The sequence below is a fragment of the Equus przewalskii genome, chromosome 6 (assembly GCF_037783145.1).
Source record: "Equus przewalskii isolate Varuska chromosome 6, EquPr2, whole genome shotgun sequence".
Classification (NCBI taxonomy): domain Eukaryota; kingdom Metazoa; phylum Chordata; class Mammalia; order Perissodactyla; family Equidae; genus Equus; species Equus przewalskii.
This window is the reverse complement of record NC_091836.1, coordinates 1,332,945-1,360,159: the sequence shown is the minus strand read 5'-3', so window position 1 is coordinate 1,360,159 and position 27,215 is coordinate 1,332,945. Positions and strand designations below refer to the sequence as shown.

Sequence of the window (27,215 nt, the reverse complement as noted above, 5' to 3'; positions counted from 1 at the left end):
CAGGCCTTAGAGTCGAGGGAGAGGCGAGCCGTGACGACCACATGCGCAGGGCCTGGTGGAGCCCTCCGTCCAGCCGGCCTGGGTCCTGTGGGGCCCTTTTCCACGCGGAGGCTGGTGGGAGTGCCCCCCGCATCTCAGCTCCTGCGCGGGCTGGACCGCAGAAGCCAGCGGGTGGGGCTCAGCCCTGAGCCGGCTGGGCTGTCCCCTGCAGGGCTTTCTTCCTGGTTGGGGAGGGCGACAAAGGCTTGCCAGAGGTCCCGTCGCGGCGTAACGTCTAGGAGGAGTGATTGGCAACGGTTGTGGGGTTTTAACCAGTGCGTGTGAGCTCTGGGACCTCGGCCGCAGGCGTTTATCCTTCTGAAGTGTTTGTTCTTGACCTGTCTCTGTGTCTTAACGTGGAGACTAGCTTGTCAGAAGAAGGGCCGTGCGCCAGGGCGTGTGTTGGTGAAGCCCGCGTGTTGGGCATGCGGGTGGCGCCCGTTCTCCGCGTGCTGTGACGGGACGTTGCGTCCTCTGGCTTCAGCTTTGGCTCGTGAGGTAGTCACTGTGCCTCGCTCCTCTGCAGTTACAGATGTTGGGATACGACATCAGCTGGGCCGCCTTCAACATCATAGAAGTGATGAGCGCCTCCAAGTTCACATTCAAGGTGCGTGGAGGAGCCTGCTGTGGGTCCCAAACCCCGTGCTGTTGGGGCGGGAGGCAGCTGGGGGGTCCCTGGTGGAAGTGGGGCATCCCCGGATATCGCTGCAGCCCATCCTGAGGCCAGCGGCCCAGCCGTGAAAAACAACAGGAAAAGCACTAGTGACCCAGTCCCGCCAGGCTGGAGGCAAATGTCCCCTTTACAGCTTTCGTCAAGTTGTTTATTCACACTGTTTACATAACACTTTTTTTTCAATTTTAAGTAATGTCCGTGAAATTATGGGTTTGTAGGATTGGTGTTATATATCTTTAATACCAATTAAAATAAATTTGTAACTCTTTAAAAAAAACAAGGAGGGGGGCCTGGGCCCGGTGGCACAGTGGCTAAGTTCGTACGCTCTGCTTCAGTGGCCCAGGGTTCGCTGGTTCGGATCCTGGGTGCGGATCTACACACCGCTTGGCAAGCCATGCTGTGACAGGTGTCCCACATGTAAAGTAGAGGAAGATGAGCATGGATGTGAGCTCAGGGCCAGTCTTCCTCAGCAAAAAGAGGAGGATTGGCAGCAGATCTTAGCTCAGAGCTAATCTTCCTCAAAAAAGCCAAGCAAACACTGATCATCCCACTCAGAGGCCACCTTGTCACCTGTCCCGGTGCCTCTTAGTCATTTTCTGAGCCCTTATTCTCTGTGCCTCAGGGGTCCCATTGTTTGGGAGCAGTTTGTGACATTGCTTTCTCCTCCCTTGATCTCATGACATAAGCATGTCTCCCGTTTTAGTAAATGTTCTGAGAAGTGCTTTTCCACACCCATGGCCCATTGGTGGGTATTCTGTAATTTTCCTGAGTTGGCTCAGTTTTCAGTGGGCCCGTCCACCGCTGGGCAGCTGAGGCTAAGGCTGCTGCCAGCCCTGAGCGCCTGCCTGCGGGTCCCTGCCGGGGTCAGACTAAGACCCCCATCTTGGTTCATGAATGGATTCCCAGCGCCCACTCACCTGTGCCCCTGGGGCCAGGCTGCGGGGTGTTGCTGCCGGGCCTGGGGTTTGGCTTGGCAGCAGCTCAAGAGGGGCTGGAGCTGCCCCGAGGGGCGTGGTTCCCGTCTCACCTCTGACGCCTTCGATGTTCCCCTTGACAGCGCATCGGCTACCTCGCTGCTTCTCAGTGCTTTCACGAAGGGACCGACGTCATCATGCTGACAACCAACCAGATCCGCAAGGTAGGTGGCCCTTCCCGCAGGACCTCGACCTTCTCACTCCACAGTGCAGCTCTGCTGTCCCCACGCCTGCACGTCTGTTCTCCACGCTGGCTGTTCTGTCGCTCTGTGCGGCGAGTAGAAAGCACAGGCCAGCCGCACCCCCTGCGAGCCCCTTAGCGAGCACATCGCCTATGCCCGTCTTCTCAGAGATGCCCTGAAGTGGTGGGGCGCCTGCCCTGGGGCTCGCAGGCGGACGGGCAGGGCTGGCGGGTGGCTAGACTCCCCTCTTCTCGTTTCCACTTCTTGGCGTTGGGGCTGCCTCTGCAGTCGCCCCCCTTCTTTCAGATCCCTCTCCCTCTTGAGGGCGTGCCTGCATGGGGTGTACACCCTTCCTGGTGTAGGACTTCCTGCCGCTGGGTCTCGTGGGTCAAACCACATGTGTGTTTCAGTCACGTGTAGTTTTTTTTATGTTTTGAAATGATCTTTGAAGACCACCGAGTAGTAAATTTCCTCCTTGGCCCCAGGATTTGGAGACCCCCTCCTTTCCTGGCCCCAGATCACATGTTGGAGGCTGTAGCCCTGGGCTCACGGATGGCCGGGGGCAAGGCCCAGACCCCCATGAGCTGTGGTTGCCCTGCAGGGTGACCTGGTGACCTGGGCTCTCTCCCAGGTGGGCGCCATGGGATAGTCAGGCCGTGTCGGCAGTGGCCGAGGTGCTGGTGCCCGGCACGGGTCAGATGCAGGTCTGGGCACACGAGCCTGCCACTCTCACGGTGCTGGGGAGGCCAGCTCACGGCCAAGGAGCAGCAGCACCAGGCGTCAGGTGCCATGGGCTACAAGGGGCGAGCTTGGCCAGGCGGCCTTGGAGAGGAGGAGGGAGAGGGTGGGCGGCCGCACTGGGACGGTGAGCGAGGAGCGGGAAAGAGCAGGGCGGAGGGGCTCTCACCTCCTGAGCACCCGGTTGCCAGCCAGCTCGGCAAGGCCCAGCTTGAGCTTTCCTGGTGGCCATCTCGGCTCGGCCCCCCCCCCCCCCCCGCCCCCGCTGCCTGCCCCTGTGTGCCAACCTCAGTTTAGACACAGACCGGTCACCGCTTGAGATGTGCTAGAGCAGGTCACTCAGCTCCGCTCTGCTGCAGGGACGGCTGAGCCGAGGCGCCCTCACAGCCGAGCAGGCGGTGCACCCGCCCCATTACCAGAAGATCTGGGCAGGTGACCGTGACCGCCGCCCGCCGCTGCTCCCTCCTTGGCCTGTCGCCGTCTCACCTCGGGCACGGGGTCCTGGCTGTGCAGCTGCAGCCCCGCTGCCGTTGCTGTCCTGCTCCCTTGAGGCCCCAGTGTTGGCACTCCCCATGCGTGTCACTTTAAATGAGCCTGTGACTTCTGCAGCACAGCTGCCGCAGGCCTGCCCCGCGGACGTTGGCCTGAGCGTCCTCTCTGCAAACCCTCGTTTCTGACGGGCGCCGGCGGCTCCGTGGCCTCTGCCGTTCTCCTCCCTGTAAATGACGTGGAGCGGCAGCGGGCGGTCAGGGCCCGGCTCTGTGCTGTGGGTTCCGACACGGTTTTGTGTCCTCAGCCTGGGCTGGAGTGGATTGGAAAAACCGGTGCTTTCACACTGTTAGCACAGCCTGCAGGCTTAGCTCTTAAAACGCCTCTCGGTGTATTCTCCACCGTGCGCAGCAAGTTTGGGGAGGTCCCTTAAGAGGCCGGCTCCGAGAGCAAGTGAGTGACTTAGAGCGCTGTCCCGGCGTTGAGCCGAGGCTCTCCGCTCGCTTTAGGGAGAGCTGTAGACGAGCCGCTGGGGCGTGACTTCAGAGCAGGATGGCGGCCAGGCCTGGCGTCTCCTCCTCCGCTGGTTCTCCTGTTTGCCTGATGGGGAAGCCCAGGCCAAAGCTGCTCTCGCCCTTGGGAGGGGCCCAGCGCCGTTGTCCATGGCTGCTGTAGGAGAGACCCCCCAGGGGAAGCAGAGGTTCTGGGGTTCTGCTGGGGGGCTCCCCCGCCATCTGCTCATTCGGCACCTGGGGCTGGCTGGCTGCGCCTTCTCATTCCCCAGGTTTCTAAGCAGGGAGCCACCTCAAGACCCAGTGACTGATGCTGGCTCAGCCCCGATTGCGCCTGGGGACACTGGGTTGTGCCCGGAGCCAGGGGCAGCTCTCCCCTCACCTGTGTCCCTCCTCTTCCACCTGCCCCTGCCCTTCTCTTGGTGACAGAGTGCGGAACTGTCTGCATCGTGTTAGGCCTCGTGCAAGGCTGGCAGGGCACAGCTAGGCCGGGAGACGCACGGCCGGTGCCCCCGCTGACCCTCCTCCCTCCCTTTGCAGGACCTGAGCAGCCCCAGCCAGTACGACACTGGCGTTGCACTGACTGGCTTGTCCTGTTTTGTTACCCCAGACCTTGCCAGAGACTTGGCCAACGACATCATGACACTGGTGAGTTTGTGAGCGTGCCAGGCCACCCTTGACTTCTGGTCTATGACGTGATCTGGGCTGTTTGGGTGCCGGGAAAACTGAGGCTAAAACATCACACCAAGAACTCCGGGGCGTGTGGAAGCGGGCCAGGGTCCCCAGCATGAAGTGGGAAACCGAGTCCCTGTCCCTGTCCGTCACCTGATGGGGCTCAGCTTCTGGCAGCCGCCAGTCTTCCCCGCTTCGAAGACCTTTGGGAGAAGGGGTGTGTCACCGACAGGTGAGGTCTGGCTGAGGATGCTCACCTGCATGGTCACGAGTGACCCGTCAGTTACTTTCTTGTGAGGTGCAGGTGGCGGTCGCTCCTGTTTCGACAGCACGCAGTCAGGGTGAGCCTTCGTGCTCCGTCCCCGATGCCACGCATGTTTATCTGGCTGCATTGACTTCTCACGGCTTGGTCGGTCTGAAGGGCAGGAAGCCCAGCCAGTGCTGATCCCCGCGGTGCTGGGCTGTTGTTCTCAAGTGTGGCCGTCCTCGTCCACATCACAGCCTCCGGCATGGCGGCTGTCCGCCTGCATCCCTAGCTAACCGGGAGGGCCTTTTTTCCCTCGGTCACGTTAAAGCGTTGAGGAGGGTGCTCACGGTCCTCCTGAGAGAGTTCTGTCTGTCCTGGTCCACCTGTCTGCTATGCGGATGCTTAGGTCTTGGCTCATGGTCTCGAAGACCGCCGGCATCATCAGCTTCTGGATCAGGGGCCACATCCAGTGGCCTCCTGTTGTGAATCATTTTGTCTGCCCACAGCCCCGCCTTGGTGACCTCCCAGCTGCGAGGGCAGAGCTGAGGAGTCGCACAGGGACCGTCTGGCCCGCAAAGCCAAAAATACTGCCTGGCAGGCGCTTTTCAGAAAGTGTGCACCCTGGCCTCGGTGACGGTGGTCACATGCCCACGGGAGGCCATTTGGGAGTTGCTTCCGGCACCTGCTGGGCTGGGTCACGGTGGGCTGCGTGACTGTCTTAGGGCGAGGCTCCCGGGGGCCCTGACGAGTGAGGAGTGTGCCCACCAGGGACGGCAGACCTTTCCGGCCAGAGCACATCCCCAAAGTGCACAGGAGCTCCAGGGCAGTCTGGTGGAGGCGTGCAGGGGACCCAGGCTTGACAAGGGGAGCCTGGGACACCCCTTGGCACTCCGCTTTGGCAACAGGCCTCGGCAGCCGGAAGAGCCTGAGGCCCTCGTTGATGGGCGGAGGCTCTCTTTGCAGTGTGACCTGCCATCCCTCAGATGGCCCCAGGGAGTCTGGGCGGAGGTCTCAGCCTCTGGAAGGCTGGCCTACGGTCATGGACACAACACAGGGAGGCAGGTTTCGATTCCATCCACGTCCCTGTGTGTGATCCCTGGGCTTGGCGGGGCAGTAGAGCGGGCGTGCAGGCAGCCCCAAGGCTAGAAGCCAGACCAGCTGGGAGAGAGGGTTTCCTCCGGGGGACGGAGTGGAACGCGGCGGGGGTGCGAAAGACAGCAGCAGTGCTGAGGGGACCCCGATGGCGCTCTGCTCCCACAGATGTCGCACACCAAGCCGTACATCCGGAAGAAGGCTGTGCTGATCATGTACAAGGTGTTCCTGAAGTACCCCGAGTCGCTGCGCCCTGCCTTCCCCCGCCTGAAGGAGAAGCTGGAGGACCCCGATCCTGGTTTGTGGATTTGAGTTAAGATGGGGGCATCCCAGACACTGTCACCACTCGGGGACCACGTGGGACTCCACACGGTGGTGGTGGCACTCCACCAGCGTCTGCGAAGACCTGGTGCGAGGTGCTGTAAGGAAGGAGTCGAGGGGCCCTAGGTCCCAGGCCCCCTTCCTAGAATGCCCCCAGAGGGCACCTTCTTACTTCCTGGCACCTCAGATGCCAGGTTCGCCTCCCGCTGTCGCTGCCCTGGCCTGGGATCCGCCCCTTCTCCAGGGAGCCCTGCTGCTGTGCGTGGGGCGGGATCTGGAGGCGGTCTGGGCTGGTGTGCTCCTTGCTGCTGGCCCTCGGCAGACGCCCACCCACGCCCGCACACCTCGAGCGCTCCGCCTGGCTGGCTGCGTGTTAGCAGTCACGACTTGTCCCAGTGCCTTGACGCCAGTCCTGCAGCACAGGGCGCATTCCAGCCTTCGTCTGTCCTTGTTGTAACTCTCCTCCAGCTGGGAGACCCTAGCTGTGCTGACATAAAATAGCTTCTCTAAACACCGTCTGTCGCAGGGAAATCTGCCTTGCGTCACGGAGGGTCACAGGGTGAGGAAGGTTCTGCTTGGGGAAGTTGGAGCAGGCCCCTTGGGCTAGGGCTGTGCCTTGGGAACATGGAGTCATTCTCCCTGGTGGGTGTCCTGCCCCTGGAGTCACTGTGATCCTGCCGGGGCCTGGCCTGTGGCCTCAGGCGAGGGACAATGCCTGGTGCCTCTGGCCCTCTTCCCTAGGAGGTGGTGGTGACAGCCCCGAGGTGGTCGGGTTTTGAGCTGTGCCCAAGGTGATGGGCGCAGCGCTGGGTGCAGGCAGGGCTCCTGCACGTGGAACCAGCAGCCTGCTGAGGGGATGGCCCTTCCCCTACTAATGAGGATGTCCGCTCCTCACTAATGAGGACCCCCTATTGTTGAGGACGCCCACTTATTGATGAAGATGCACGTTTATTAACGAGGATGCGCCTTATTGATGAGGACCCCCCCCATTGATGAGGATGCCCATGTATTGATGAGAACCCCCTTATTGATAAGGACCTCACCTTATTGATGAAAGCCCCGTTATTGATGAGGGCCCTTCTTATTGACGAGGATACCCTCCCTATTGATGAGGGCCCCCCAGTGATGAGGACGCCCCCTTTTTTTAATTTATTTTTAATTTTTCCTCCTTCTCCCCAAATCCCCCCAGTACATAGTTGTATACTCTAGTTGTGGGTCCTTCTAGTTGTGGCACGTGGGACGCTGCCTCAGCGTGGCCTGATGAGCGGTGCTAGGTCCGCGCCCAGGATCCGAACCAGTGAAACCCTGGGCCGCCGAAGTGGAGCTCGCAAACTTAACCACTCGGCCGTGGGGCTGGCCCTGCGGACGCCCCCTTTTTGATGAGGATGCCTTCACACTTTGCAGGAGTCCAGTCGGCAGCAGTCAACGTCATCTGCGAGCTAGCCAGGCGCAACCCCAAAAACTACCTTTCGCTCGCTCCACTGTTCTTCAAGCTGATGACCTCCTCGACCAACAACTGGGTCCTCATTAAAATCATCAAACTGGCAAGCACTCCTCTGGTCCCCACGGGAGTGACTGGGTGTCCCGGAGTGCCCCTGGGCCCGTGGGCGGGGGTGGAGTCAGGTTCCGACCCTGGGCGTCCGTCTCTTGGCTGTGGACAAGGACGTGTGGTCTTGCTCCTGCTGCGAGTGACCCACTGGTTTTCGTCCCCTAGTTTGGTGCTCTGACTCCCTTGGAGCCAAGGTTGGGCAAGAAGCTGATTGAGCCTCTCACCAACCTGATCCACAGGTGAGCCCTGGTTCCCCACACGCCCCATTGGGGCAGCCTGCCATCCTTGCTGTCCACCACGGGCGGGCCTCTGCTTCCTGCCCCGCATGAGGACCCGCACCTGTCGTGTGGGAGGGGTGAGCTTCGAGGACAGTCTCCCAGGATCGAGAAGGAAATAGACTCACTGGGTGGTTTTGCTCCAGGCAGCGAGCTGTGTCTCTGGAGCGTCCCTGGCCCTCGTGGGACACCAGGGCTGGGGCTTGCTTTCCCTTTGATTCACTTTTTGAAACAGCAACTGCGAAAATAAAACAGAAGGAAGAAGGAGACCCCCTGCAGCCTCCCAGGTTCACAAGTCGATTCAGTGGTCCAGTGGAGCCTTAGGTGACTTAGGTCACTGGCCTGTTCTGGAATGTTCTAAGAGCTTCCACACCACTTTGGGTGCCTGTGGTTGAATCGGGGGCTGAGCAGCAGCTTGCTCGGGAGATCCTGCCCGTGCTGTCCCCCAGGGAGGTGGGCATGGGCAGCAGGAGGAGCTGGGTCTCGAGGCCGCGCAGGACGTCAGAGCTGCGTGCTATCTGCGCGGCCCAGGCCTCAGGCACGTCTCCGCCGTCCCCTGGGATTCAGTTTCCTGACTTGTAAGTGGGTCAGACGGTAACAGATAGTAAACATGGATGTCTGGCCTTGGAAAATTTGGTTTTAGATAATAATCTAGCACCAAATTCACAAGGTAGCTGTGTGTCCAGAGAACAAGAAGCTGTGGGTCCCGTGGCCCTGGGCTGGCTCTGACGGCACGTGCTCTCTGGGACGCACAGCGTCCGTGTACTTGGCTTCCCGTGATTTGGGCTCAGGGCCCACCCGAGAGAATATTGAGGGTGGAGCAGATGCGCCTGGTGCCCGCCCTTGGTCGCCATTGTCCTGGGCTGTGCTCCCCAGGCCCCTAGACGCCCCTGAGGCCTGGCCACGTCTGACTGGCCCTCAGGCCCCCGTTAGAGTGGAGCCAGGGGGTGGTGGTCTGGGCTGGTGGAGGCCGTCAGGGAACTGGGCTTTTTCGTGGGGATCACAGCATTAGAAGGGTGGGGGACTGGCCTCCAGTGGGGGCAGCGTTTCAGGCCGCCTTCGGTGCTTCGAAGGGGGATGCTTGTGCCCTTCGGAGGGTTCTGATGACCCAGATGACAGTGTGGCTGGGCCGCGCTGACCGGCGGAGGTGCTGAGGACCCATAGTCAGACAGGACTCGGGGTCTGCGGCCGGGTGATCGCCAGGACTCCTGCCCCAGCCTCCCCCGGGCATCAGCACCCAGTGGCTTTCTGGCGTCGGGTTTCCTGGGCTCTGTCGCCCTCCGACCGTGTTTTCTCAGAGGCAGTGCCCACAGCATCTTCCTGAGTCCAGCACAGCAGTCCGTCTGGTCCTCATGTCTTTTCTCTGTTTCTGTCCCCAGCACGTCTGCCATGTCCCTGCTCTACGAATGTGTGAACACTGTCATCGCAGGTGAGAGCCCGCGTTCCCCGGCTCCAGAGCAGATGGCTGTCATTGGTGGGAGGCCCTCCCCTGGTCCCCGGTGGCATCCGCTGGCCTCGCCAGGTGGCACGAGGACACCTGGAGTCGCAGGTTCCTGCCCCTGTGCTGGATGTCTGTCTCTGGCTCTGAAGCCGCTCGGCGGCCCAGCCCGTCTGGAGGCCCTTCTGGAGGGTGAGGGGCTCCTTGCACGTCTGCCGCCAGAGCGCGCTGCCCATCCCCCGCCTCCAGTGCCAGTCCTGCTGCTCTCGGCCCGCCCGTCAACCCACCAACAGCACCTTATCTTTTCTGAGTGTTTTAGCGGAGTTAGAACGTGTTTCTCAGGTTTCGTTAGAGTCCATTTGTTTGGGTTGAGATCCAGCCGAGGGCCACAGAGCACTGGCTGGCGCGTTTCCGTGCAGTTGATTAGAGGCTCCTTGACTCCTTTATTTGTCGGCACCGGAGTCGTTGCTCCCCAGCCCGGCTGGCCACCTCCTGAGTTACTGCCGGGTCACTTGTCCCTGTGCCCAGGTGTCTGGGAGACTGGCACTTGGAGCTGGTGGCTCGAGGGCTGCGGCTGCTCGCTGCCTGCCTGTCCTGGTCCCTCCTCCTGCACCCGGGGTGGCCTTCACTCTGCACCTCACAGGCAGCCGGCCCCAGGGCCGTGCCCCGTGACTGCATCTGCGTGGGCTGTGAGTTGCCCCGAGGCTCAGCGACAGTGACAGGGAGAGGAAGGGGGGGTGTTTGGGGCCAGGGAGTGGACTCGGAGAGCGGGCTCCTGCATCTGGGAAGGTCAGTGGGGAGGCCGGGCATGGCAGGAGCAGAGGTGGCCCTGGAGATGGCTGAGGAGTGGGGTGCAGGGGACGGGCCGGCCTGTCACAGTGCATAGGGTCTCAGGTGATGGTGTGGCGAGCAGGGCAGGCGGCTTTGGCCCCAGCTCCCTGGAACTGGCCTGGATGGTGACGCTGGTGCCCCTGGGGCTTTCGTCTACTCTTAGCCTTGGAGACCCTGCGCGCAGGGTTCTCACCGGGGCCGGCACGGGTGAGATTCCAGCGCCCAGGAGGGCAGGTGCTCGGCAGGGACCTCATGCGCTGGTGTTTAGGCATCTGGAGCCCCAGTGCAGCTCCAGGCACCCCGCCGTGAGGGGCCCTTCCAGGGAGAGCAGTCAGCCCGCAGTGAGAGCCCTTTACTGACAAATGTCAGTTGGGCCAAGCCGTTCCAGACGTGGTGGTACTTCCACCTCATGTCTCTCCCACCGGGCACAGGGGCCATGGCCACAGTGGACTTGTGTGAGGGGACATCTGCATGCTGGGTTGGGGGCAGGCTCCTAACTCGAGGCTGTCTGTTTCAGTTCTCATCTCCCTGTCCTCCGGCATGCCTAACCACAGTGCCAGCATCCAGGTGGGTCCTGAGTGCCAGGCAGCACCAGGTAGTGGAGTCGGTGACGGGCAGGGGGCGGGGCCCAAGGACCAGCCGGCCAGCCAGACCACTTCTCCCCTGTCCCCACCTTGGGAGTCCCCTGCCCCTGTCCTCCGACAGGTGCCACCCCACCCATGTATGTTGCCATCATTCACTCTTGGCCCCTGACTGTGCCGTGGGTGGGCATGGCTGCATCCTGTGCAGCGCACATCTGTGCTCTGGACACATGTGTTGGCACCCGTGGAAGTCACGAGGGTGTCCCGTTCATGTTTCTCTGGGCATTCCCCTCGTGTCCGTGTTGGGCGCCTGCGGTCCTTGCCTGCAGCATGCCTGCTGTCTGTCTGTCTTCGTCATTGCTTCCAGCAGCCCCCCTGCTGTGTGGTGGGTGCATGTTGGGCTGGAAGCCCAGAGTGCAGACCCTCCATCCTCCGCGAGTCTGTGATGCCTCTCCTTGGCCTCAGCGCTCCTTACCTCCCCTGGGCTGCTGGCCGGGCCCTCGGCAGGGGGTAGATTCGGGCGTGGGGCAGGCCAGGGCCGCTGAGTTCACCGCTAGTGTATGAGATGTAACCGGTGTCCTCTCCCCACGTGCAGCTCTGTGTTCAGAAGCTGAGAATATTAATAGAAGACTCCGATCAGAACCGTGAGTTGCTCCCCACCGTCTGAGCCCTGCGGGTCCTGGGCCCTAAACTGTGCAGTTGAGGCTCTTTCCTGTGAGAAGAAAGCAGGCACCGTGTTACCCACACCCTTCCTCTGGAAGCCAGTGTCGGCAGGCTGACAGCTGGGCTTCAGCGGGGCTCTAGAGGAACCTCCTCTATCAACGTGGTGTGGCCCCCCGCACCCACTCCCCTCGTCTGCCCGGCGGACACCTTCCGGCCGCTGTCTCAGTGTATGGCTCCGGGGACAGCCCTCCTGTGCTCAGCCTCCGGGCCATGTGTTCACCTCACCGGAGGGGGCCCCGGGTGAGGTCTTCGCGAAGGACCCGGCTCATTTTTCCAGCCCCAGTTCCCGGGAGGCCCTGAGGGAGGGGCCGTGGAAGCCCAGTTGAAACGGAAGCAGAGAACTAGCCGAAGGACAGAGCCAGGTTAGCATCTATTGCTTCTGGGTCTCGCGACACGTGAAGCCGTGTCTATTCCTGCTGGGCTGCCTGGGGTCCTGTGATGAGTAAGAGAGTTGCCCTGTGGCGGTCCCGGTGGTTTCCTGCCAAGCACAAAGCAGCCTCGCTGTCCGTTTGCTCATGTGTCTGTACGAGAGCGATCTTCCTGTGGTCGACACCTCTCGAAGGATCCCAGCCAGTAACGCTCACCCGGTGCTGGGACAGGTGGCAAGGGCTTCTGAGGGCCTGCGCGTGTCGGCTGCTCATTTTGAGTCCAGATCTGTCTGTTTTGAACAGGGGCCACCAAACTTTTCCTGGAAAGGGCCAGACGGTAACTCTTTTCAGCTTTGAGGCTGTACAGCTCTGGATGTGTAGGTGGCGGGCGTGGCCGTGTGCCGTAGCCTTCATTGACAGAGGCCGGCTTCCGGCTACGCTCGCTGCCCCTGGTTTAGATGAGCGTGTATTTGGGCTGGGCAGGGTGGGACAGTGGCGCCTGGTGAGTGTGAGGTCCCTATCAGGCCCAGGCCGGCTCTGCCCACACTTACCATGCCATCCAGAATGCCTGGGGTCCGGCCATGAGATGCGCCCCAAGGGCCCCCCGGCTGCCAGGGCCAGGCGGCGGGGCTGTGTTGCAGACCTGGCCTGGCTCTCTGGGCGGCCCCAAAGCCCGTCAGGCATGGCCGGGTTAACCACGTGTCGCCCTCTCTGTAGTGAAGTACCTGGGGCTGTTGGCCATGTCTAAGATCCTGAGAACGCACCCCAAGTCCGTGCAGGCCCACAAGGACCTTGTCCTGCAGTGTCTGGACGACAAGGATGAGTCCATCCGACTGCGGGCCCTCGACCTCCTGTACGGCATGGTGCGTGCCTCTCCCAGTGGCTGGCTACCGCTCCTGTGTTCCTACCCAGCCCACCCTCACCAGCCCTCCCGCCCCAGGTGTCCAAGAAGAACCTGATGGAGATTGTTAAGAAGCTGATGACCCACGTGGACAAGGCCGAGGGCACAACCTACCGCGACGAGTTGCTCACAAAGATCATCGACATCTGCAGCCAGTCCAACTACCAGCACATCACCAACTTCGAGTGGTCCGTCCCCACACGGCCAGGTGGATGTGGGGGGCCGGCAGCACGCTGCATGCTTCTCAGTCGCTCCCTCCTGCAGGTACATCAGCATCCTGGTGGAGCTGACCCGGCTGGAGGGCACCCGCCACGGCCACCTCATTGCTGCGCAGATGCTGGACGTGGCCATCCGTGTCAAGGCCATCCGCAAGTTTGCCGTGTCGCAGATGTCCGCGCTGCTCGACAGCGCCCACCTGGTGGCCAGCAGCACCCAGCGCAACGGGATCTGCGAGGTGCTCTACGCGGCCGCCTGGATCTGCGGGGAGTTCTCCGAGTGAGTCAGTGGGAGTGGCCACAGGATGGCCACCCTACCTGTGCTCCCAAGAGGAGGGCTGTGCCCCACCTCATGCCCCCAGCATCGCGCAGGGCCCTCGCTCCCCGGCGCTGCCGCACCCGCAGCCCGTCGTCTCCCGTGTCGGTTCCTTTCTCACTGAGGGAAGAGCTGCTTTAGTCATAAGCGGGTCTGGTCTTGAGGGCGAGTGAGGGCTCAGCGGCAGTGTGACCCAGGGCCCGCTGGCCGTGCCCTCACGAGGCCGGGTCTGGTCCCGGTTTCCTCACATCCCCGCCTGGTGTGAGTGGTTCCCATCTCCACGTTCGCGCCGTTGATCTGCTTCCTTCCATTGTCCTTGTAACTGTTACCTGGCTGGCTACTCCCTGATTGTCGCCTCGTGGCCATGGTTCCTTCCTTAAGCCCCTGCCCTCAGCCCCGGCGCCTGGGCGGGATGGGCGAGCGCCCAGCTCCGGATCGCTGTGGTGCGGAGCCGTCGGGACGCGTGCTCACGCCAACCCACCCCCCCCATCTTCAGGCACCTGCAGGAGCCCCATCAGACCCTCGAGGCCATGCTGCGGCCGAAGGTCACCACCCTGCCCGGCCACATCCAGGCTGTGTACGTGCAGAACGTCGTCAAGCTGTACGCGTCCATCCTGCAGCAGAAGGAGCAGGCTGCGGAGACGGAGGCGGCCCAGGAGGTCACCCAGCTCATGGTGGAGCGGCTGCCGCAGTTTGTGCAGAGTGCGGACCTGGAGGTCCAGGAGCGGGTGAGAGCTGCGGGCGGGCGGGCGCTGCGCGGTCGCAGTTCCACGGGGAGCTGCGCCTCGGGAGGAGCCCGCGGGCCGCGTTTCGGTCTTCCCAGCAGGGGACAGCGCTCCTTTCCCAAAAGCAACTTGAGGAAATCCCCTTTTGCCTGCTCTACCCGGCCCAGGGGACTGGGGAAGAAGGGGGCCTTCCACTGTTGGGGGCAGGTGTGTGACATTAGCTCGCCTTGTGCCAGATGATCCCAAGGCCGGTGTTGGGCTGGGGGCTGTGGGCTGGTTCCTGCGCTCCTGGGAGCCGCACTCCAGTGGAGTCCCGGTCACAGTCCCGTGCAGACCAGCAGTGCGAAGCTGCCCAGGTGCCTCCTGGGAGCAGGCGCTGCCGGCGATTCTCGTAGGAGGGCACTTTCTTTTCTCGTGGGCCTCTTTCCCTCTTCCCTCTCCTCCTGCTAAAGGAGATGGCAGCCAGGCTGGTCTCTTCCTGGCTGGATTCCTCCGCACCCGATGGCCACTTGTAGAACTTTCCAGATGTTCTCCCTGGGGCTCAGCGGGGAGCGGCTGTGTCGCCTTCCTGGGCTAAGCATCCGTGTGGTGTGAGCGATGCTCTCTGGTTGCTGAGTGGCTTTCAGGGCCAGTCCCCCGTGGCTCCTCCGTGACTCCTCCTTGGCCCCCACAGGCGTCCTGCATCTTGCAGCTGGTCAAGCACATCCAGAAGCTTCAGGCCAAGGACGTGCCGGTGGCGGAAGAAGTGAGCGCCCTCTTTGCCGGGGAGCTGAACCCTGTGGCTCCCAAGGCGCAGAAGAAGGTTCCAGTTCCAGAAGGGTGAGCCACACGGCCTGTCGGGACACAGGAGGCCGGGGTGGCAGGAGGGACAGTGGGAGCAGAACCACACCCTGGACTTGCTGTCCAGCCAGGAGAGGCAGGAATGTGGGAGGAAGGCCCCTGAGGCCTGAGCCCCGTAGGCTGGGCAGACCCCCTCACGCGGGCTGTATCCGGGGCACTCACTAGTTCTTGTGAGGTCCTGGGGCCACCCCATGGAAAGTGGGTTCCTGGCAGCCCTTGTCTACATATCTCAGGGGCACCATGAGCCTCTGTGGGGGCCCCAGAACATGGGGAGGGCCATGAGGGCCAGCCTGGACTCCAGGGCCCCTGGACTCTGCCTTGCCTGCCATGATCTTGAGCAGCCACCCGGCCTTCATGTCCCTATCTCCAAGGGGACAGCAGAGTCCCTGCCTCATCGGCCACCGTGAGTGTCCAGGGCTGGGCACTCAGGCCGCAGCCACCTTATGACCTTGCTGTGTCTTGTAGCCTGGACCTAGATGCCTGGATCAACGAGCCGCTCTCGGACAGCGAGTCTGAGGATGAGAAGCCCAAGGCCATCTTCCACGACGAGGAGCAGCGGCAGGCCAAGCCGCGGCAGCCCGAGGCGGACGAGGAGGAGCTGGCCCGGGTGAGCACTCCATGCCCGAGGCAGGGCTGCCTTTCTCCGGGGCTCCCAGGCAGGCGGCCCTGTTCAGAGCAGCCTCTGACCCCGTGTCCGCGGGGGGCCATGCATGCTTCTGTCGGATCTGGGCTCTGTGTCCCGCTGTTCTCTGGGGAGCACTGAGCTGGCCTTTGATGTCCAGGTTGGGTTTTTTCAAAACCAGAAGCAGCTTCCCAGAGAGAGCTGCAGGTGCCCAGGGGCCCATGGGTGCACTTGGCACGCCCCGACTGTCTGCTCCACACTTTCCGTGGCATGGCATCTTGTAACGATGTGCAATGTTCAGACAGCCTGGAAAAGGACCGGGATGCTGCGCCCCCTGGGTCCCTCCTCCCCCGTGTGGAGCTCTTCTTTCTCTGAAGTTAGGGACAGACACATCCCTCTGTCACTCATGGTCTGGTTTGCTGCTGTCTCGACTCCCTCGGAGCTGAGTGGCCTCAGGCAGCTCACTCTGCCTCTCTGAGCCCCATCCTTAAAATGGAGATGTCATCCCCATTTCCTGGGGTTACCACCGACTTGCTGTCTGTACCCACACTGGTTTCTTCCTCCTGGGGCCTTCGGCTCCCTGTGGGTCACAGGCTAGAAATCAAAGTGCTGAGGGGTCCCAGCCCCCACCCAGGGCCTGCTGCTGGGAGGTAGCCCACACATGGGGGACACGAGGGCTCATAGTCCACGCGTTCCCTGATGCGCACCCTGAATCCTTTCTCTGCAGCGTCGAGAAGCGCGGAAGCAGGAGCAGGCCAACAACCCGTTCTACATCAAGAGCTCTCCATCCCCCCAGAAGGTGAGGTTGGCCCGGATCATTCTCGAGGGACATTCCCTGGCTCCACTGGGCTCCTGTCCACCCACCGTTGGTGGACACCAGTGGCTGTGGGTTGTCGTGGCCGATCCAGATGACAAGACTGTGAGGGCCTTTCCAGGCACTGAGGCCTGGGAGAAGGGCAGTCCTGCACTCGCCTGCGGTCAGGCCACCCCCTGTGGGTGAGGGGGCCAACAGGAGGGCACGCCGCCCCCACAAATGGTGGGGCTGCAGAGGAGGCGCTTCCTGGCAGGAAGGGAGCGGACATAGGAGATGTGTAATTTGGCTGGAATGTTCTAGAGCTTGGTTCAGGTGATGCTCACTGTCTTCATCCATGCTCTCCGCCCCACGGCCCCCCCATTCAGGGTATGTTGGGCTCCCTGTGGGAGACACTCCAGCATTTTCCTTCTCTGGGGATTGCCGGGTCACCTGGTGACTCTGCTGGACCTTCCTAAAGGCTGCAGCCCGTGTCGCGCACGCTGTGCTGAGCGCTGCGACTCCCCCGAGCCTGGCCAGCACCTGTGTGTCTGGCTTTTTGATCCCAGCTGCACTGCTGGGTCTGAAATGCTGGCTTGCTGTGCTGTCAAGCCTGTGTTAGTTTCTCAACTTGAAAAAGAAGTTTTAGATGGCAAAAATTGATAGGCTTTTTGCATGTCACCCTGTCCTTGTTTACGCTGATACACTGTTCCCCTAGTGGTTAAGGAACGGTGCTCCCCAGGATGACCCTGGCGCCCCAGGGCGTCACGCTGGGTGATGACCCTTGTCCAGGTGTCGTCTGTCTGTCCAGCCTGATAACGCCTTGACATTGCCTCTCCAGCGGTACCAGGACGCACCGGGCGTGGAGCACATCCCCGTGGTGCAGATCGACCTCTCCGTGCCCTTGAAGGTGCCAGGCAAGTGTGGCTGATAGCACAGGGGCAGGGAGCCCTGAGCTTGTGTCCACTCCCTGTCCTACCTCCTCGTCTGGCGTTGGTCCCTGGTCCCTGGGTGGACAGAGGCACACAGCAGCCTACCGGTCTGTGTGCAGGTGCCACCTCGTCTCTTCCCCCGAGTCCCAGCCCCAGCTGCCCGCCCCCCGTGCGCTGCCCGTCGGCACTCAGAGAGCCCCCGCGTGCCCTCGCCCCCTGTAGAGTGCGTGATGGGGGCCGAGGGGCTGCCTGCACAGGCCCTCGGGCCAGACGTCTGCGCGGCTTTGGGCTGAGTGTCCCCACGCACGCAGGGCTGCCCATGTCAGACCAGTACGTGAAGCTGGAGGAGGAGCGGCGGCACCGGCAGAGGCTGGAGAAGGACAAGAGGAAGAAAAAGAAGAAGGAGAAGGGCAGGCCACGGCGCCACAGCGCGCTGCACACGGAGAGCGACGAGGACATCGCCCCGGCCCAGCAGGTGGACATCGTCACCGAGGAGATGCCCGAGGTCAGTCCTGCCCTTTGGGCCTGCCCGTGTTCGCACCCGCTCCAGGGAGCTTTCCCGTCGCTGCCTCTCTGGCCCCGGGAGGCCACGTGCCGGCCCTGTCCTGTGCCCCAGGTCCTGGTGGGGGGCTCGAGCCGTCAGCCCACAAACCTTCCTTGCTGTCAGTCCATTTCCCACGGCATGGCAGCCCTGGCACGTCCCGACCTCGCCGGGCGCTCAGGGCACCTGTCCTCGGGGCGGATCCCCTCACGGGGGTGGGCCTGGTTGTCTGTGTGCAGGAGTGGGGTCCCACAGACCCGACCGGCTTGGCTCTGCCAGTCGGGGACCGGGGCTGCTGAAGTAGACACTGACTTCCTCTTCTCCCTCAGAATGCCCTGCCCAGTGATGAGGATGACAAAGACCCCAATGACCCTTACCGGGCTCTGGACATTGACTTGGATAAGTAAGCATGGGGGCTGGGGACTAGGGACAAGACTCGACTGGGGCCTGGGCTTTCCCTGTCCTCGCTGTCCCTCTCCGTTGCCCATTCACCGTGGCCCACGTGAATAGATGGGGTCGCATAGGGCCTGCCCCTTCTCCAGGCCCCGTCACAGGCCGCACTGCGTGCAGGCAGGAGGACAGGCCCAGGGCCCGAGGACAGGCCGGTGGCTCCTGTGACCTGGCCCCCTCCGCAGGCCCTTAGCCGACAGCGAGAAGCTGCCCGTCCAGAAACACCGCAATGCTGAGACCTCCAAGTCCCCTGAGAAGGAAGACGTCCCCGTCATCGAAAAGAAGAGCAAGAAGCCCAAGAAGAAGGAGAAGAAGCACAAAGAGAAGGGACGGGAGAAAGGCAGGAAGAAGGAGAAGAAAGAGAAGGAGGAAAAGGGAGAGGAGGGGAAGGTGAGGCGGCCGCTCCCGCTCCCTCCCTCAGGCGCAGCCCACGGCCCTGCGGCCACGGCAGGGCGCTGGGACACAGGGCTCCTGCAACAGCCATTCCGGCCCCTGGCGGCTGTGAGGTTTGTCGCGAGTCGTGATGGAGGGCCAGTGAGCCCCGCCGGCCGCCCTGTGAGCCCCAGGCCCTTCTCAGCGCTCATGTGCGTGTTTGTGCCCCGGGCAGGAAGAGGGTGTGTAAAGAACCGTGTACCTGGGGCCGTGTTCTGTCATCACATAGCTGGGTGACTCCATGTGTCCGCGCAGTACTGTGACCACAGCTGTGGTGTCCTGGTGGGCACGTGGCTGTGCTGGCATTTGGAACCATGCGGGTTTGTCTGTGGCTGCCATTCTTATGACAGGACAGTTAGAGCTAGAGATGCCACCCCTCTTGGTCTGGCCACTGTCCTCAGCTCCTCGGACACTGGAGCTCCCAAGGCCTGCAGAGCCAGAGTTGTCCTCTGCCGGGCGGGAGCCAGGAGGGCCCCGCCGACGGGGCCTCCACGTGTCCACCTGTGCCCTCTGGGGGCTGTCTGCTACCTCGGCCAAAGGCCTGTCATCCTGTGGTTTCAGGGTGAGGACTTAGATTTCTGGCTGTCCACCACGCCGCCGCCTGCCACTGCTCCTGCTCCCGCCCTGGCAACGGTAAGAGTCTGGCAGGTGGCCTCTGCCAGCCCCACACAGTCCTCACTGGGCGCGTGCAGTTTGCCACTTTGGCACAGCTCCCTCCCTCAGGCATTTAGGGATGCCCGCTCTAGGCACTGCCCAGCCTGGCCCTTGCCCTCCCTCGCCTGTCAGCCCTGCCCCGCAGCCTATGCCCCAGGGGTGGGTGTTGGGGAACCCTCACACGTTGAGCCAGATTTGGGCCAGCTTGGTCCCTTGCCCAAGGTCTCCCCAGGCATCGGCTGCAGGAAAGAGGGTGGCTAGGCTTCTGGCCCCCATCGCAGAGCCTGGCGCCCCTCGAGCCGGGCAGCAGCCTTGAGCAGTCGCCCTGTGTTAGCGGATGGGGCCTGGCGGCTCTGGGTTCAGGCAGTGACCCTGGTCAGCACCCAGGCGGCCTCAGGCGGGGCCTCCTCTTCCCGCTACTGCCACCTGTACTGCCTGATGGCCACACGCCTGCGTGTTGACAGAATGCAGCTGCAAGAGGAAGTGTCCCCAGCATGAGGGCAGATCAGGGCCTGAGGGTGGAGGACACCCCGTCCCGGGGCCTGGCTGCCCGCTTGAGCCCTGGCCCTGACTGCCTGCAGGCAGAGCCCGAGGTGAACGCTGTCATCTCTGCCCCAAAGGAGGAGCGTGAGGAGCCCAAGAGGGAGGAGCAGGATGAGGAGGAGGAGGTGGAGGAGCAAGACCCTGAGAAGGTGAGGGCACCGCCCCGGCTGGCCTCACAGGCGGCCACACGCCTGTGCTCACGGCTGGCGGCCCTCAGCGCCAGGACCAGCAGGGCTTCCGACTGCTCTCCCATCGCTGCGCTTGTAGGGCCTGGTTCTTGTCACAGCCCTGCTGCAGGGCGACCAGTCCCCTGCAGAGCGAGCCATCAGTGATTTCAGTTCCTTCACAGTCATGCAGCCACCAGCACTGTCTAGTTCCAGAACGTTCCCTTTCTCCTAAAGGAAATGTCGTTGCCATCAGCAGTGACTCCCCACCCCCTCCCCAGCCCCTGGCCCCCACGAGTCCGCTCTCTGTGGATCTGCCTGTTTTGGACGTTTCACGTCAGTGGGGTCACACACCGTGTGTCCTTCTGTGTCTGCTTCTCTCTCTGAGCGTCGTGTGTTTGTGGTCCATCCACGTGCAATCGTGTCAGGGCCTCCTCTTCACAGCTGCGTCGTGCTCCAGTGTGTGGGTGGGCCACGTCTCATTCGTCTGCTCTTCAGTTGATGGGCAGCGGGGTTGTGTCCACCTTTTGGCTGTTGTGGGTCGTGCTGCCGTGGACATGTGTCCAGGTCTCCGTGGGACGTTTGCTTTCTCGTCTCTGGGCTGGATGCTCAGGCCTGCCGTAGTTGCTGGGCTGTCGTGTCTGAACTTTTGCCGTCTCCCGTGCGTGTCTGCCCCGTAGGCAGTGACCGTCCAGCCGAGCACTGAGTCCCCGGGTCCTGGGCTCAGCTGGGCCCCGTCTCATCTGTTCTCCATGGCCCCAGGGGTTGCTGGCCTGTCCCTTCTAACACACGTGCCCTTTACCTTGGTGCACTTGGGCCCACGTCTCAAGCTGTGTGACGTGAGGGGAAGCGTCGCCGTGTGCCACTCGCTGGAGAAGTTCAGGGTTGACCCTGATCTCTCCTTTGGTCGCAGAAACCTTCCAAGCATAAGAAGAAGAAACACCGGAAGGAGCAGGAGGAGCGGTCTGCAGACAGGAAGAAATCCAAGAAGAAGCAGCCGGCGGGTGGCGGGGCGGCAGAGCCCGTGGAGAATGGCTCGCTGGATGAGGAGCCCCTCCCGGTGAGGGGTACTTCACACGCCTCCCGCGGCCCAGGGCGTCCCCACCGCTTGCCGTGGCCTCCGTGCTGGGGGAGAGCCGAGCCACGCCGAGGAGCCGGCAGGCGGGCAGCAGGGCCTCGGTGGGCAGCAGGCTGGTGGCCCCAGGGACTGGGTGGCAGGGAGGCATCGCTGTCACCTGGCAGTCCTCCCCAGCGGTGCCAGCCTGAGGAGCCGTGCAGTGTGGCCACAGTTGTCTGGGGCCCGTGGGGGTTCCTTGCCTCCCCCCACCTTGTTCTCGTGGTCCTCGTGGCTCCCTCCCCGAACATTTGGCAGCTCAAGACAAGCCTCGTTCCGTGAGCAGACGTCAGCGGACGTCACTCAGGCCCCACTCGTAGCGCTGAGCTCTTTGCTTTCGTTCCAGCCCATGTCCAGCTACTGCCTCCTGGCTGAGAATTCCTACATCAGGATGGTGAGCGGCTAGGCCTTCCGGAGTGCGGCAGGCGGGGTGGGGTCTGTGCTCTGGGTGTGGGGGTGGCTGCGCCCTGGGGCATCAGTGAGTGCCCAGGGCACCAGGGGAGGCCCCCACCCTGTGGGTGGGGCCAGGGGCTGCTGGGATGGGCAATGGTGGTTCTCAAAGAGAACAGGAAGGGCTCAGAATCGCAGACAGAGCTGAAACCTGGCTTTCTGTGTGTGAGGACTCGGGTTCCTTTCCTTGCCCTCTCTGTGCTTGTGGAACGAGTGTTGCTCACGCTCCCCTTGTGTGCTGGCTCCCGCCACGCCCGCTGACCCGGCCTTGCTCTGTGCAGACCTACGAGGTGCAGGGCAGCTTGCAGGAGGACAGCCGGGTCACCGTGTCCATCGTCCTGGAGAACCAGAGCAGCAGCTTCCTGAAGAACATGGAGCTCAACGTGCTGGACTCGCTCAACACCAAGCTGGCCCGGCCCGAGGGCTCCTCCGTCCACGACGGCGTCCCCGTGCCTTTCCAGCTGCCCCCAGGTGAGGCAGCCACTGCACTGACGTCCAGAGCTCGGAGGCTGAGGCTTCCCGTGGATTGAGAGCTCCTTCTTGGGTCTCTACTTCTTGGTCCCCAGGCTAGCAGACCCCTGAGGTCAGCCCTGGGCGCCCACCTCCTCCTTGGTCCTGGGGCTCTGATGGCCGAGCCTCTGCCTAGATGAGGGGCGCCCGCGAGCTTGCTGTGGGTGGGTGGGGCCGGGCCCACACGGAGGACACCAGGAGGCTCTCATTTGTGTCTGACTCCTGACACCCCCTTGGTGGCTGAGCACAGTTTCCAAACCAGGGCAGGCAGCACTGAGGACAGACCCTGGGTGGGGTCACGTTACTGCCACCTGTCAGAAGGGTGGCCAGAGCCCTCCTGGCCGAGCCCCACGCTCCTCCTCAGGCCCCGGCTCTCGCCCTCACCAGGCATCTCCAACGAAGCCCAGTTTGTGTTCACCATCCAGAGCATCGCCATGGCCCAGAAGCTCAAGGGCACCCTGACCTTCATCGCCAAGGTACACGGCGCTCAGGGTGCCGTCGGGGACCCGCGGGACCCCCCTTTGCCCGCTCCGCCTGCCAAGAGCACCCAGTTCCGGGGTGGGAGCCATGCCCAGATGCCAGCCCCCCAAGCTAACGGCCTGGCCTGCTCACCCTCCCCCTGCCCTGCTCCCGGCAGAACGACGAGGGCTCCACCCACGAGAAGCTCGACTTCAAGTTGCACTTCAGCTGCACCTCGTACTTGATCACCACGCCGTGCTACAGGTGCGCCAGCCCGCTGCCCTCAGGAGCGCAGGGCGCGGCGGGTCAGTGACAGCGGGCAGCTAGCGGGCGAGTCCAGCTCCTCTGATGTGTCGGCCAGCTGGGCTGCGTGACGAGTCCCCTGGTCTGGGCGGCTCAGACGCCACGTTGGCGCTCTCCCAGTGCTGGAGGCAGGGGTCTGAGGTCCCGGTGTCGGCAGGGCTGGTCCCTCAGGCTCCTTTGGCGTACAGGGGCCGTCGTGTCCCTGTGTTCTCATGTGGTCGTCCCTTTGTGCGTGTCTGTGTTCTCATGCCCTCGTTAAGGTCCCCAGTCTTGGTGGATCAGGGCCCTGTCTCCGATTACAATCACAGTCTCAGGTCCTGGAGGTCAGGACCTCCACATAGGGATTTTGGGGGCACAGTTCAGCCCATGACGTCTTTCAAGACCCTTGGAGACCTCCCAGGCCCCAGCACATGGAAGAGGGTGTCCCCCCAACCCCGGGGCTGGGGGCTTTGTCTGCCTGGGTGCTGGCGAGCCTGCCTGTTGTCAGCCTCTTGTCCTGTGTCCTCCCCACAGCGACGCCTTTGCCAAGCTGCTGGAGTCTGGGGACCTGAGCATGAGCTCAATCAAAGTCGACGGCATCAGTATGTCCTTCCAGAACCTTCTGGCAAAGATCTGTTTTCATCACCATTTTTCCGGTAAGAGATTTGCCATGACTTGATGGATGGCACAGTTTTGCGCACACGTGGTGTCCCCTGTCGCCGAGGGGGCGGCTGCGGCCTCACCCCTGCCTGCTCTGTTGCAGTCGTGGAGCGAGTGAACTCGTGCGCCTCAATGTACAGCCGCTCCATCCAGGGCCACCACGTCTGCCTCCTGGTGAAGAAGGTGAGCCCGGGCCCGTCCGCGCCGGCCCCCTCCCTCAAGTCACTGTGGGTTCCTCTGCTTCAGCGCGTGGCTGGGTTCAGTCTGTGGCTGTCGTGTGGAGGGTTTGGAGCCTGTGCTCGCGAGGAGTCCCGCCTTCGGTTTTCTTGGTCTGGCTTTGGCGTCAGGGCACTGAGGGTCTCGTTGAACGAGCCGGGGAGCTGTCCCCTCCTCTTGCGTTTCCCGGGGGCATTGTGTGTAATTGGTGTATTTCTTCCTTCCGTGTTTCGTGGAATTCACCAGGGCGACAAGTGGACCCTTAGACTCAGGGCATCCTCTTGGTGGCTGAGCCTCCTGCACAGATGCGGTGTCCCTCTTTAGCTGCGGTTATTTTCTTTGCTCTGAAGTCTGTCTTGTGTGTTGTCAGTCTAGCCACTCCCGCTGTCTTTCGATTGGCGTCTACACCGTGTATCTTTACTTTGGCCCTGTGTTTACCGTGGCGTTTGGAAGAGCTCCTTGGAGACGCCCTGTGCGTCCCGCCGGCCTCTTGCCTCTTACCGCGTGTGTGGAGAGCGTTTGCGTGGGAAGCGTTGCTGGTCTGTCTGGCTTGTTTCCTCGTGTTCCTCCTGTTTCCGTCCTCCGTCCCTGCCCCTGCCGCTCGGGCTGAGCTGCGCGGTGTCGGCGTCCCGTTCGGGTCTGGCTGTGCTGTTGACGCTGGCTCCTGGGCGTTGTGTGTGGGGTCACGTTCTACGCACGCTTAGCTTTTTAGTTTTCTTGGAACTGACGTTTGACCACTTGAGTGGGACGTGTTGGTCCCTCGCCTGTCCCTCTGTATGAGCTCTTGTCCTGTGTGTTGGCCTCACGGACATCAGAGACTCCGTCACGCCACGTCACAGTTGCTGCCCTCGCCCTGGACAGACAGCTCCCGGAGCCGAGGGGGCGGCCCGCTGCTCGCCTGTGGCCGCCCTGCTGCTCTGCGTGCGGCTGCTGCGCGTCGTGTGCCGGTGGTCCCCTTCCCTCCGACGACCTTCCTCCAGCAGCTCCTGAGAGCAGCCTGGGGGCCGAGGCCTCGGTTTTCCTCGTCCAGTTGTTTATCTCCCTGCTCCTCGAGGTGGTTCTTGCTTCGATGGTCTTTTCTCTCAGTACATTAGAAACACGCCGTTTCTTTCGGCGTCCGTGGTCTCTTATGAGAAACCTGCACCATTATTCTTTTTGTAGGGCGTGCACCATTTTTCTCTGGGTGTTCTCCGGAGTTTTCTTTGTCCTCGGTTTTCAGCCATTTTTGACGTATCTGGGTGTTTTCTTGGGGTTTCTCTCTCTGGAGTCTGCTGAACTTCTGGAATCCATGCGTTTGTCTTTTCAAAGTTTGGGAAGTTTTCAGCTATTAGGTACATACTTTTTCAGCACTGCATTCTTATCCTCTCTTCTGGGATCCCGATGGCGTGAATCTCAGACTTTTGTTGCTGTTCCTCGGGTCTCTGGGCTCCGCCCCTGCCCCCTCCGACCTCTTTTCCCGTCTGTTCGGGTTGGGTTATTTCTGGTAACACTCTGTCGAGTTCATTGACTGTCTTCTCTGTCTTATCCGTTATGCCAGTGAGCCCATCCGGTGAGTTGTTTATTTTGGTGATTGTGTTTTTCAGAGCTAGCACACGTGTTTGGTGGGTGTTTGGGTCTTCCGTTTCTTTGCTGAGATGTTCTGCTCTCTCTCCGTTTGGAGAGAGTTGTGCTCGCTCTTTGGAGCCTTCTCAGGATAGCTTCTTCCGACCTTGCGTCTCGGCCTGGGTTTGTCTTGTCCGTGAGAGCCGGGACTGCCCTAGCAGTTCTGGGTTCTGTCCTGAACGTCTGAGCACCATGAGCCTGTGGGGCTCGCTGAGATCCTCTGGGGATGATGTGTCCGTCCACTCCCACAGCCCTTGTCCCGCTCTTCAGAGCCGCCTCCATGCACCCCCGTGGGGCCGGCCGGTGGTCTGTCTTCCCGGCGTCTCGAGTGTGCTCCTTAGGCTGAGCTCCACCCATGCTCAGCTCCGGTGGACCCAGCAGGGCATAAACCACTTGACGGCTCGCTTTCCCCACGCTCCACCCAGGACCTCCCGGGCCCTGCCACTTCTGGTCCTGTCCCCAGACCCGCAGGCAGCCGCTCCACGCCTCCGTCCCGGGTTTATAGCTCCTCGCGTGGGGGACACAGGCCAGCATGCTCGCTCCGTCTTACCCGGCGCTCCTCGTTTTGGTCAGTTGTCAGAGCGCTCGCCCTTGGAAGTATCTGGAAAACTGCCAGTGGGGGCGTGCAGCCGGGGGCGGTGTCTGCGTGTAGTGGGTGGGAACACTGCCCGTTGCTGTCCCTCTTCAGGGCGAGAAGTCCGTGTCGGTTGACGGGAAATGCAGCGACTCAACGCTGCTGAGCAACTTGCTGGAGGAGATGCGAGCCACGCTGGCCACGTGCTGAGTGCCACCTGCGACCCGCCACGGAGGACACACGAGGGAGAGCCGGTTCCAAGTGATAGGTTTCTCTCTGTCGCATGGACTGCACCCAGCCCGGGCATTAATTTAAGTCCACTGTCGTCCGTCATTTAGACGTCAGGGTTTTCTGTTGCGTTGATTTCTCCTATCATCTTTTTTACTTTGGCTCTTCCCACTGTCTCTGGCGAGAAGCCCCGTTCCAGGCCTCAGAGCAGCAGGGGCTCCTGTAGCTGGAGGCCGACTGTGCACATGGCTGCAGGGGCTGCCCAAGGGGCGAGCGGGACCCCGGCTGGGACCTGGTGGGTCCAGGGTGAGGGACGTTCAGCCGATGGGGCAGGGTGGCGCATCCTTCTGTGGAGTCATCTGAGTCCCATGAGCCCCAGGCACCCTGCCTGGTGGCGCGTTGTGGGAAGAGCGGGCTGGCTGCTCCCGGCGCTGACGTTCCCTGCTCCTCTGTCGGCCGTGGGTCAGGATCTTTCTCCCCAGGACACGGTGGGAAAGGGTCGTGCTGCCTGTCGTCCACTGTCTTCTCTGCGTCCCACCACCGTGTTCGTGTGCCGGGTGAAAAAGGGTGGCAGACCAGAGGTGGGGGGCTGCAGCCGAGGCAGGGGATCCAGCCAGGCCCCCTCCCGGAGCAGGACTGGACAGCCCTGCTCGGCACAGTGTCTCGTCAGCCCCGCTGGGGTGGGTGGCAGAGGGCTGCAGCTCTGCCTGCCGCGTCTCGTCACTGAACACCCGCAGGGCCGTCCCTGCAGCTGCCGGGGGGCCAGTCCTGGTCATCGTCGCCCCAACAGCGAGGCACATGCATCCTGGGGCGGCCGGGCCCCTGAAGTGCACCTCCGCCAGGGCGAGGGGACCCCGGCCCACCCCGAGACTGAACCTTCCTCAGAGACGATGGTCCTCAATGACGTTTTAACTTTTCCTTTTGATGAAAACTGTCACTTTAGCATGTAGAGTAATCGATTACAGAATCCCGTGCAGTGATTCTAGAATCTCGACATTGTATGATGTGTTATACAGACTTTATTTGCCATCGACATTCCCGTATACAGGAGAGACATATCACGCTGCTGTATGATTTTGTGTCAGGATGATTCAATAAACTTGCAAACACATGTCTCCATGCCGGCTGTCCTGCCCGCGCCCGTGCGCACCCCGGCGGGGGGCGGTCAGCACACGGGGGGCTCTGGACGGTCCCCAAGCTGCTCGGGCTCGTCTGGTGGCTGCAGGGCGCTCTCCTGGAGGCCGCAGTGTTTGGGGAGCCCTATCCTCCCCACCCAGGTGCCTCTCATCTT

At 62.2% G+C, this 27,215-nt stretch overlaps 1 protein-coding gene across 2 annotated transcripts in view; it reads left to right on the top strand.

The window, feature by feature from the left end:
- Positions 1-27,035, top strand: part of AP3D1 (adaptor related protein complex 3 subunit delta 1) — a 40,670-nt gene extending 13,635 nt beyond the window's left edge. The window contains exons 3-32 of one of the 2 annotated variants that reach the window (XM_070622398.1): positions 566-646; positions 1,770-1,850; positions 4,148-4,255; positions 5,787-5,916; positions 7,344-7,483; positions 7,654-7,727; positions 9,143-9,192; positions 10,550-10,599; positions 11,209-11,257; positions 12,422-12,567; positions 12,645-12,793; positions 12,870-13,100; positions 13,633-13,864; positions 14,535-14,680; positions 15,167-15,308; positions 16,051-16,122; positions 16,955-17,030; positions 17,357-17,550; positions 17,916-17,989; positions 18,222-18,426; positions 19,030-19,101; positions 19,743-19,814; positions 20,743-20,889; positions 21,290-21,337; positions 21,675-21,864; positions 22,291-22,379; positions 22,541-22,626; positions 23,179-23,300; positions 23,408-23,487; positions 25,811-27,035. In XM_070622398.1, coding sequence (XP_070478499.1) covers positions 566-646; positions 1,770-1,850; positions 4,148-4,255; positions 5,787-5,916; positions 7,344-7,483; positions 7,654-7,727; positions 9,143-9,192; positions 10,550-10,599; positions 11,209-11,257; positions 12,422-12,567; positions 12,645-12,793; positions 12,870-13,100; positions 13,633-13,864; positions 14,535-14,680; positions 15,167-15,308; positions 16,051-16,122; positions 16,955-17,030; positions 17,357-17,550; positions 17,916-17,989; positions 18,222-18,426; positions 19,030-19,101; positions 19,743-19,814; positions 20,743-20,889; positions 21,290-21,337; positions 21,675-21,864; positions 22,291-22,379; positions 22,541-22,626; positions 23,179-23,300; positions 23,408-23,487; positions 25,811-25,906 — 3,432 coding nt within the window. In that variant the 3' untranslated portion in view covers positions 25,907-27,035. Of the gene's footprint in view, positions 1-565; positions 647-1,769; positions 1,851-4,147; positions 4,256-5,786; positions 5,917-7,343; positions 7,484-7,653; positions 7,728-9,142; positions 9,193-10,549; positions 10,600-11,208; positions 11,258-12,421; positions 12,568-12,644; positions 12,794-12,869; positions 13,101-13,632; positions 13,865-14,534; positions 14,681-15,166; positions 15,309-16,050; positions 16,123-16,954; positions 17,031-17,356; positions 17,551-17,915; positions 17,990-18,221; positions 18,427-19,029; positions 19,102-19,703; positions 19,815-20,742; positions 20,890-21,289; positions 21,338-21,674; positions 21,865-22,290; positions 22,380-22,540; positions 22,627-23,178; positions 23,301-23,407; positions 23,488-25,810 lie in introns of both variants that reach the window. The other variant, XM_070622397.1, reaches the window with a different exon arrangement.
- Positions 27,036-27,215: the final 180 nt, after the last annotated feature.